Below are 9,887 nucleotides of genomic sequence, written 5' to 3'. Positions count from 1 at the left end.
CCAGTGGCTCTTTTGTCTTCTCCATACGCTACTGAGGCAGGCTGGGTTCTGGACAGGTGCACACATGGCCTGCAGAGGGCACTGGCGTCTCATAGCAGGCCTGCCTCCATTTGTGGGTGGAGTCCACCCAGTCTGGTTCCCCTTCCCCAGGCTTGTGCACTCACCTCCCCAAAAGCAGATGGCAGCTCTTCTTGTGCAGCCTCCTTTCTCTCCCTGTGGCTCAGGTCTGGCTAAATGGCTACCCTGTCCTCCCATGCTCAGAAAGAAGAGACAGAGTCAGGCCTGGTGCTTCAAGCCTTTGTTGAGAGAAGGAACGTCTAGGGTTTATGTACAAGAGAGAAGGGAAGTGGTACATGTACAAAAAAGGAGTGGTCCCCTGTCTTCCCTTCCAGCAGCTGAGAAGAAACTGTCAGAGGATTGAGAAAATAGCTAAGACCACCATGCCCCCTGCCTCAAAAAAAACCTAGCTGAGGAAAGAAGGTGAGGATGCTATTGGCACAGCCTTTCTCTAATCCTCTTGGGGCTGGGGCAGCAGAAACCTCTACTCCTCCGCCCACTTCGGCAAGAAAATAGAGTTAGCCTAGAGTATAGGGCCAAGGGCTGTAAGCATGGCATCTCTCCTCTATCCTTATTACTAGACCAGTCTGGATGGGCTCTAGGCTTGGGAGGGCCTTGCTCCCGGTAAAAGATGGATCTATGATTGGCAGGGTCCCAGGACTCCCTAAGCCCAGATACTTCTAGACCACAGCTGACCATGGAGCTGCAAAAAGGAAGGTGAAAACAAGACAGTTGCTTTCTCCTCTCATCCCTCTGGCTTTTATGACAGAGGGGCTTCGGTGCCCCTGTACAGGCTCAAGCTGGATGTGGTTTTTTCCACCCCTGCACTGATCTTTGGTGACCCTTCAGGAAATGAAGTTGAAGACCTTGGGTGAAAGTACAGTACTTAGAGGCACGGGGAAGTGCAGGCCCTGAAAGACCTAGTGCCCACAGAGGTGGCAGGCAAGATACAGCTTTGAGAACTAGGGTGGACACTGGGTTGAGAGCAGCGTCCTCTGTTTGGCCCTTGGCTGATTCCAGGGCTCCCAGTCCACTGGTTGGACTTGCAGGATGCCGGACTCTGGGAGGTTGAAATGCTTCTGCCTCCAAGAGGGTCTCAGTGGGGGCCTGGAGCCCGAGGGGGGCCATTGGGTGGTGTGGCACTCCGGGCTTGGTGGCAAACGACAATGGGCTGGTGGTGGAGGCCTGTGGGGAAGACAGAGACCTGTGAACAGGCAGAGAGGCCAGGCCACACTTTGTAGGAGCAGCTATACAGGCAGGGCCAGAGAAGAGCCAGCCATGAGGCCAGGGAGGGAAAAATTTTAATGAGACACTGGAGGGGCTGGCTGGTCAGGGAGATGGGCTCTGCATTTTCAGAGGACAGATGTGGGTTACTAGAGGCCACTAGGCAGTGGTAGAAAAAGTTTAGAGCCAGAAGCTGGGAAGAGACCCTAGGAGGTCGGATATCAGGAAAGAGAGATCAAGGGACATATGTCTCTAGGCAGGAGCTACTGCCAGAGCTCAGAGGAACCCTGGGGGAGGAGGCAAGGTCAAAGGATACCTGGGCCCAGGACCAGAGCCGCAGCCTCAGGGATCAAGGCAGCAGCCACCTTCTGCCTTTTCTGGCAACTCCCTACCCCTTGGGCCTTAGTAGAAGCCAGGACAGCATTAGTGGGAGAGATGCCACTTCCCTGAGGGCACATGCAGGGGATAAGCCATGCTTCTTGGAGCATGGGGCATGCAGGGAGAGAAATATGTGTCCCCACCACCAGAGGCTACTGAAGGATCATTCCAAGTCATGCAGGGGAGGAGGTGCCTGTGGGCCCCAGCAGGAGTCCTGGGTGGAGTACATGCAGCAGGGGCAGCTGTGGTGCCCAGTACCTGTCAAGGGCCCCAGCCTTGGGGGTTAACAGTTTGACTCATCATGGTGGGCTGCATCGCAGAAGAAGCGTGAGCCCCGCTTGGCAGTACGGGCCGTGAAAGGGACACTCTTCAGCACTGTGGCCCAGGAGAGAGACACAGCGGTCAGGCCCCATGGGGTGGATGGGTGGGAGGGAGGAGGGCCCAAAGATGTAAGGCTGGGTTTAGGAGCAAGGCCCAGTGGCGAGGCCCTAGGGAGGGAAGAGGACCCCACCTGTGATGATGTCCTCAATGGCACCATCTTTCCCCTCATAAACGGGCCGGTGCTCCTTGGCCTGGCGCCGCCTCAACTCTGCAATTAGTTCCTGCTGTTGCCACTTGTTCCGCTGAGATGGGGCCTAGGCCAAGCATTGGAAGGTGAAGGGAGTCATTGCTGACCTACCATGGGGCAGGCTGGGGATGCCCTTGATTGTGTGGCCAGCCCCCACCCCCACTGCCTGGGAACTCCACTCCAAAGCCCCAGCCCCATTCCTTTGGACTCCAGCCTCAGGCCCTCTGGGTGGTCTACAGTCTCAGTTTTTCATCTCTCTCTGCTCCACCCGCTCCAAATCGTTTGCCCTCTTTTCTTCCAGGCCCCAACTCTTGGTCCCACCCACCTTGGCATCCAGTTTCTTGGCTTCCTGAGCCAGCTGCTTCTCCCGCATCACCTCCTCCTGCCTCTTGCGGGCTTCATTCTCTTGTTCGGCTTCCTAAGAACCGTGGAAGGTGGGGGGCAAGGGTGAGGCTCACACAGGCTGTGACAGGAGGAGCTGACTGGGTGGACAGTAGGTGGCAGTGGGACCAGCAACCCCAGGTGGCCACCCTCTGGAGGGGCACTTCCTGCCCTGAACAATGACAGGAAGGGCCTGGGCCCCCACCCTGCCCACCAGTTCACAGCTGCGAGGCCTGTGGCCAGCTTCCATTGCTCTGTCCCAGAACTCCGACGAGGAGACGGAAAAGGCCCAGACTTAAAGCCCAGCCCTCTCTCCCCCTACCAGTTTTCTCTCTGAACTCTTCTTTAAAAGCTTCTCTTCTGCTCACCTTGTAAGAACGAATGAATCGGACAAATACTGGGAAGAATACAGAAGGAGGTGTGGTCTTGGGACTCTCACCGAAGTAGCGCACAACTGCATTGTAGGCGTCCTGGGGAATGGGTGGGCAGCAGGGGTCAGCCTGACAGGGAAGGAGAGGCATGGCTTCCCACCAGGGACAGGCCCACAGAAAGCAGCACCCAGGGCCAAAGGAGGAAAAGCAGCAACCCCAGACCCCAAGGGAGGGAAGAGAGCCTAGGACTCCCAGAGCTCCTTGGTGTGTGCGTCTCCAGAGGCAGTGGCCTGCCACCCCCTGGGTCTTCTCCCCAGCACACAGCCCGACAGCCGCCTGATGCAAGTTCTGTATTCCAAAAACCAGAACTAAGCCCACCTAGAGGTGTGCCGTGGCCCTGGCTGTCTCCACCAGCCTCCACCCTGTGCTCACCTCGGCTGTCTTGGCATCGCGCTGGAGCTTGTCCAGTTTGCCTTCGTTGGTGCTGAGGAAGTTCCGAAGGACACTGTTGTCATGTATGCTGCATTCCCGCCGAATCAACTCCATGCCCCGGCCCAGCTCCTTCACATCTAGCAGCACGTTCTCCAGGGACACTGTGGTCACCAGAGCCTGGGCTGAGGCCTGTGCAGGGCCCCACATGCCCAACTCCCAGCCCAGGGCGACAGCAAACTGGCCCTCCCCCCCAGCATGGGCTTGCTTGTGTTCTCATGCCCCTGCTTCTTGAACCACCCAGGCAGGTACAGAAAGGGGCATGCCCAGATGGCCAGGCTCTCACAGGGGCAAGGAAAAGGAATGGAGAGCAAGGCAGCACAGAAAGGCAAGCCAGAGAGAGTGCTGGTCTCCAATAATGGAGCTGCCTCCATTTTCTTGGCTGGGGCAGAAATAACAGCTACCTTTTGTCTGTGGGGGCTTTGTGGCTTTTCTAAGCACTTCAAGTGCATCACGGAGAAATGCAGTTTCTGGGGCTGACTCTGAGACCTCAGAGTTCGTAGTGAAGAGCCACTGCTGCCTTCCTCTGCCTGCTCCTACCGCACCCCTGTGGGAAGGGCTGGGCTGGGCCTGGTGCTTATAAGAAGGCTCCCTCTGGGGTGGCCCTTGCCCATGGCCCCAGTGGAAAGCTTTGAAGTGGTCAGAAAGAAGATAACACAAAGGGACCCAAGTGTTCCCTCTCCTCACAGCTTCCTGAGATTGTCCAGGCTGGACATGAGGGCAGGCTTGCTGGGCAAGGCTCCCCTCACCTGCTGCAGCTTTCTCCACAAAGTGTAGCTCATGCCAGAAGTTAGCCAGGTCTGGATATTTCTCCTTTACCGTTAAGGCAATGAAATGCAGCAGTGTCATCTTCCTGTCAGTGGACTTGGTGTCCAGCAGCTGGGAGAGGGGGGCAGTGGGTAATGTGAGAGAGCTGAACAGCCTGGCTCCCAGCCACTGCCCCTCAGGATCCCTGGCCCTGTGTTGCCCCCGTTATCTTACCAAATCCAGGCTCTGGAGCTTGAAGCCATACACAGCTCCCCGCTTGCTGCTGTTCATGTAGTTCCCCAAAGCAAGTATGATCTGTCCAAAAGGTGTGGGGTAGAGGTTAGGCCATGCCCTGAGGGCTCCTTCCTCTTCTGTGTAGCCCCAGGCTCCCACCCAGGGCCTGGGAGCCACCAGCACCCTCCTGCCCCACAACCTTTCCCCACCTCCAACATCTGCTTCAGTTTCTGCGAGGACTTGACGGAGGCGGAGGCAGCAATGATGGCATTGAGTTGCTGGAAGGCAAGATGAAGAGTGAAAAACCCCAGGCCATGATGGGGCAAAGTCAGGACTGGCTGGAAGGACTGGTAGGGCAGGGGCGGTAACCAGCAGGTAGAGGGTTGAGGGACAGTGGCAGACGACCATGATTTGGGTGGGGTCCGCACCGGTGTGAGCATCTGCAGGTTTTCCTGGAAGTTGCCCAGGAAGGCCATGCCAGCCATTCGCTGGGTCAGCCGCTCCACTTTGCTGAAGAGCAGCATGAAGCGGTCCTCGGCTGCCAGCTCCTCCAGGGGCTGCCTTTCCCGCTCATATTGCCGCAGCAGCTTCACCTCTGCCTCCGTGGGCAGGAAGCGCATCAGGCATTCCACAAAGTCCACGGGTAGTGTCTGTAAGTCAAACCTGTGTGGTGGGGAGGAACAACCTCAGGTCTCACATTTACCCATCAGCCCTTTATTCTTCAGCATCTTGAAGGACAGAGGGTGGGGTCTGAGCAGGATGCAGCAGCCACAGAACACCCATTCCTCGTCTGTCAGAGTGCCAGTAACAGTCCTATGCGAACATCCCATGGCCTGTTGTAAAGCCCTTCACTGTCTTTCCTCTGCTCCTCGGGAGAAGTCTTAACATCTGAACATGGCTCAGGAGGCCCAGCCTGCAAGACTTCTGCCCACCTTTCTACCCCGTCCCTTCTACTCCCCTCTTACACTAAAGCCACAGTCATTTTTCAGTACCCAGGGTACCATGCTTCTTCCCAGACCCTGAACTGGACTTCATAAATTTCCCTCAGGTTGCAGATGAGAGAGAGATCATCTCTAAGATGCTTTTCCTGATGGCCAACCTCAGCTACCCGGCCCTCCTTGTTCTCCCAAAGCTGCCTGTGCCTACATCGCCCTGGTGGTTATCGCCCAGTGTTGCTGGACTGCTCCCATTAGCTGGGAGCTCCTTGAGTGATGGTCTGGGCTGAATCCCCAGCAACTCTCTCAGTGACTGGCACACAGCATGGATCCCCTAAGTTCTAGCCAAGCCAGTGGATGACGGAGGGGTATGAAGCAGTTTTGTTGATGCCCTGGAATCCAGGGAAGGCCAGGATCGTAGGTGAAAAACTGAGTTGCCAACTGCCTGGGGACCAGGGCAAGGTCAGTGGGAGGGAGGCTCACGTGTGGATGGCCCTGCAGATCTCCTCAGCTGAGCGCCCAGCTTTGCGTAGGGTGATGGCCAGGTTCTTGGCACGATTGGCTTCCAACAAGGTCACCTTGCTGGCAGCCTTTTGAGCTGTCTTATTCTTGGAGCAGATGAGGTCAAGGGCAGGGCCCTGGGCTTTTGTCTTGAACAGTTCTTCAAACTTGTCCAGATCAAGGTCCTGGTGGGAGTTAACGAGAAGGGAAGTGCTGTGACCTCAGACTTCTAGAGGTCCCCCAGTAGCACACCCAGCACTGGCTCAGCACTGTTCATGGGGGCTGAGTCTAAGAGCTCTCCAGGGCCAGGAGATTTGACTAAAATCTTCCCCAACCCCAACCCTCAGGACCCCAGGCCCTGCTACCTCTAAGATCTTCTCATCATCAAGTTCGCTGAAGACAGTGCCACTGATCTGGTTGGGTTTCAGCGCTGTCCAGTTGAAGACGGGCAGCCGGAACTTGGTCTTGATAGGTTTCTTGATTCGAATGGCTAATTTGGAAGGAGGATCAGTGAAGCAGGGACCAAGGACACACTCCCTGGGTCCCAGTAGCCCTGCCCAGAGCCCTGGGGACACACACCTGACAGGCCTACTGTCAACACCACAGAGGGAGCAGCGCCAGGGAGAGGTGGGGCTGGGGGACACTTGTCTGGAAGAAGAAAAATATGGCAGTGGCCCAGGGGCCAAGAGAATCTTCGGAGGTCCCCTCCCCTCTGCCTGTCCACCTGTCCTTAGACTCTCAAGGAAAGAGGCTGCATGGACTCCCTGCCCAAGTGGCAACCAGGGGTCCTACTCTGACGGGGCAGGTCTTGCTGGTCTCTGACCCACTCTCTCTTGCTCTGGTCTAAGCCCTATCTTTGGCTGTGTTCACAGGAGTCAGGAGCAGTGCCTTTATGATCCATCAAACACATCCACTCCTGCCCTTAGACATACTTCCCAAGTAACTTGAGCCTCTCTCACAATCTAGCCCCCCCTCAACCCCCTCCACCTGACTTTACCTCCTTCAAGCCACATCCCCAGCTTCTCCCTGCAGGAGACACTGCTGACTGGCCCCACAATGGGTCTGCCCCTCTTGGCTCCTAGGGTCCTACATACCTGGTAAGGGGGGAGGTGGAGGGGGTAAGGGAGGAGCTGGTGGAGGAGGCAGAGGTAGGGCCTCCTCTGGGGGCAGGGCTGGAACCAGGAGCTCCAGGTTGGAGGGTGGCACACCCTCACTCAGCTCAGCAGGGCCTGCCCGGACCAGGGCCTCGCCACCCAGCGACTCCAGGCCCCGGGCACTGGGCTCCAAGTGGCATCGGCGCTGGAAGGCCTCCTCCTTCTCTTTAATGAGCCGCCGCAGTGTGTGCACCTGGTGGCTTGTGTTCTCGTAAGTCTCCTATTGGGCAGACAGTGCCATTAAGGAAAGGGGGCCGAAGGCGCAGCAGTTGTTGCCCCTAGAAATGAGACTTCCTACCTAAGGATCTTTCAACTAGAGTCTCTGGGAGGTTGCCCAGAGGCAGAGAGCAGCAGAAACCTGGATGGGAGCCAGGAGAAGCTGGACTGCAGCAGAAAAAACGGGTGCAGAGGAGCCGGCCCAGCCACTGGCACACTGAAATGTCCTTCCTCTCTGCTCCAGCCTTAGTCTCACTGGTCCCTTAAGACCCAGGCAGGAAGGCTGCCACTGCCCTGATCCACCGCCAACCTGCTATGTGCTCTCATTTCACTTAGCCTCGTATGATCGTCCAAGTGGAAGCCCCCTATGGACAAGACCCTACTGTAGCCATCTCTGTACCCTCCACATGCCCAATACAGCACTTCAGACTCTTAGAAGGGGCTTGGCAGAAAGGTACTGAGATCAACGAAGCCAGTGAAACTGTGCTCCTCTGGAAGCTGTACAGGACCTGCTCAGGCCAGGGCCTCGCCACCCACTGAATCCAGGCCCCAGGCACTAGGCTCCAAGTGGCACTGGTGCTGGAAGGCCTCCTCCTTCTCTTTAATGAGCAGCTGCATGAAGAAAAGGTAGGCTGGCGGCATTTATAACTAATGACAAGTCAGCAGAGGGCCAGAGAAGACACAGAACTATGAGGAGCCCCTACTCCCCTGATTTAGAAAACCTGGTGGATATCCTAAAAAAGAGCCGTTAGTAGCTGGGCTGCTCTGAGTCTGCTTATTACACAGGCTGGGGGAAGCACAAGAGGCCCAGGGGAGGGAAAAGCAATGGGATGGGATGGTGGGGGGAGGCCTGGACTCCAGAGGTGCCCACGGGGCCCCATCTGCTCCACCCTCTTCTGTGTATCCCACCCACTCTGGTTTCAGCTTCCCTGTCCAGCTAAAAAATGGGGTGAAGTCATCAGCCCACCCTCAATCTGAGTGCCTCAACAGTGAGTCCAGATCTGGATTCTTGAGGACTTGATACAACTCAGGAAAGAAAAGCAAGATCCTCAGCCCCTGCCACCCAGTCCTAGTCAGGGACTCCCTTCCCAAACTGCTTGGTACCTTGATGCTCTCTAATTCCTTTTCCCTTTGCAGCAGCTGCTTCTCTAGTTCCGCCACACGCATCATGTTTTCATTCTCTAGGTCTAGAAGCTTCTCCGTGAGCTGTAGGATAGGAAGGGCAGATTTGGAACTGGCACTACTGCCTGGGCAACTCAGCACAGCCTGAATCCCAGTCAGGACCCGGCACAACCCCTCTACCCAGGGCTCCAAAGGCAGCTTGGCCTGGTGGCTTCCCTACAACCCTCTGATGAGCCCAGGGTCTGAGATCATGTGAAACAGTACAAGGCAAATGGCCACATCTGACTGTCCAGAGCCTGAGGCCACCTCACCCCCAGCCCCGGAGGTCAGTGTGTTCCAATCTGTGGATGGTCCAAGGCCTTAGCCAGAGCAGGCTCCAGAGAGCCCCAGTGTGTTCTGAGGCCTCCCTGGGGCTCAATCTGGAGGCAAGTGGGTCTTGGAACTCAGATTTCACCTCCTCTCCCCACCCTCCCCAGAGTTTTCAGCAGCAGCAAAAGAGGACCACCTACGTGGGACACATGCTCCTCCAGCTCTTCCACCTTCTCCAGGGCCACATTCTTGGTCTCAGCATCCTCCAACAGCCCTCCCACGTCAAACACGTTGTCCAGGTATGCCTGGGTCTGCACCTGCAGCTTCTCGCTCTCTGTGTGCCTGGACTTCTGGGGAGCAGCAGAGACAGTGGGAGCTGGAGGAGCCGCCTAGGAAGGACAGTCCTTCCTCATCACTCTCCTCAACCTCGTCCTAGAGCACAAGACCCAGGGAATCCCCACTGCAGCCATGTTAGATCCTTGCCCAATGGAGCTGCCTGATTCGGGGAGCCCTCTTCAGGAGGGCCTGAGTCCCAGGCCACAGAAGACAGGCAGGGCTCTGGGAGCATCCCTGACTAGGCTCTTGTAAAAGAAATACCTTTGGGATACAGTTAAGCTGGTCTTCTGCCCCAAAACCCTGCTCACCTGCAGGAACTCTTCCAGCCCCAGCTTGGTAAACTCATATTGCAGGTGGACCCGGAAGTTCATATCCTCTACCGAGTGCACCACGATGTTGATAAACTGCATGCAGGCCACCTGGGAAGCAGCAGCCCAGATGGGCAGAGACAGGAAGAGCAAGGAGAGACCCAAGAGACAGGGAGGGTAGACAGCTATTAGGACCAGTATCATCAGCTGGATAATCAAAAGGAATAAATGAAAAAGTTTAGAACTTTCGGGGAGCCATATAAGAGTATTTTAACTTAAAAATGTCAAACCTAACATTCAGTGTATGAAGACAATAAATTACATGAGAAATGGATGTAAATGAAATGTGAATGTGCAGCTCTCTGGTTTCCTTTGCATATCAGCAGGTATTTCTTGAGAAACCCTACTTAGCTGAAGACCTTAGACTGAATGGAAGAGAAGCTAGAGAAAAAGTTTGGGAAAAGGAAAGCAACTTAGAAAGGATCCAAATCATGGATGGTAGGGCCACAAAAAGGAGAAAAGAGGGTAGGCCCAAGGTACAAAAATGTCCTAACATT

At 55.9% G+C, this 9,887-nt stretch overlaps 1 protein-coding gene across 7 annotated transcripts in view; it reads right to left on the bottom strand.

The window, feature by feature from the left end:
- Positions 1-283: 283 nt before the first annotated feature.
- FMNL3 (formin like 3) overlaps positions 284-9,887 on the bottom strand; it is a 49,601-nt gene continuing 39,997 nt past the window's right edge. For 4 of the 7 annotated variants that reach the window (XM_017678527.3, XM_017678531.3, XM_073213562.1 and 1 more), the window contains 17 exons: positions 9,331-9,441; positions 8,887-9,036; positions 8,360-8,461; positions 6,980-7,259; positions 6,465-6,533; positions 6,251-6,375; positions 5,868-6,070; positions 4,878-5,112; positions 4,659-4,727; positions 4,450-4,530; positions 4,218-4,347; positions 3,412-3,572; positions 2,977-3,078; positions 2,553-2,645; positions 2,171-2,294; positions 1,918-2,034; positions 284-1,242 (listed from right to left, as the gene is read on the bottom strand). In XM_017678527.3, coding sequence (XP_017534016.1) covers positions 1,943-2,034; positions 2,171-2,294; positions 2,553-2,645; positions 2,977-3,078; positions 3,412-3,572; positions 4,218-4,347; positions 4,450-4,530; positions 4,659-4,727; positions 4,878-5,112; positions 5,868-6,070; positions 6,251-6,375; positions 6,465-6,533; positions 6,980-7,259; positions 8,360-8,461; positions 8,887-9,036; positions 9,331-9,441 — 2,127 coding nt within the window. In that variant the 3' untranslated portion in view covers positions 284-1,242; positions 1,918-1,942. The remainder of the gene's footprint in view (positions 1,243-1,917; positions 2,035-2,170; positions 2,295-2,552; positions 2,646-2,976; positions 3,079-3,411; positions 3,573-4,217; positions 4,348-4,449; positions 4,531-4,658; positions 4,728-4,877; positions 5,113-5,867; positions 6,071-6,250; positions 6,376-6,464; positions 6,534-6,979; positions 7,260-8,359; positions 8,462-8,886; positions 9,037-9,330; positions 9,442-9,887) is intronic. The other 3 variants (XM_017678528.3, XM_017678532.3, XM_073213560.1) reach the window with 2 other exon arrangements.

Source organism: Manis javanica, chromosome 10 (genome assembly GCF_040802235.1).
Source record: "Manis javanica isolate MJ-LG chromosome 10, MJ_LKY, whole genome shotgun sequence".
Classification (NCBI taxonomy): Eukaryota; Metazoa; Chordata; class Mammalia; order Pholidota; family Manidae; genus Manis; species Manis javanica.
This window is presented reverse-complemented; position numbering and strand designations above follow the sequence as displayed.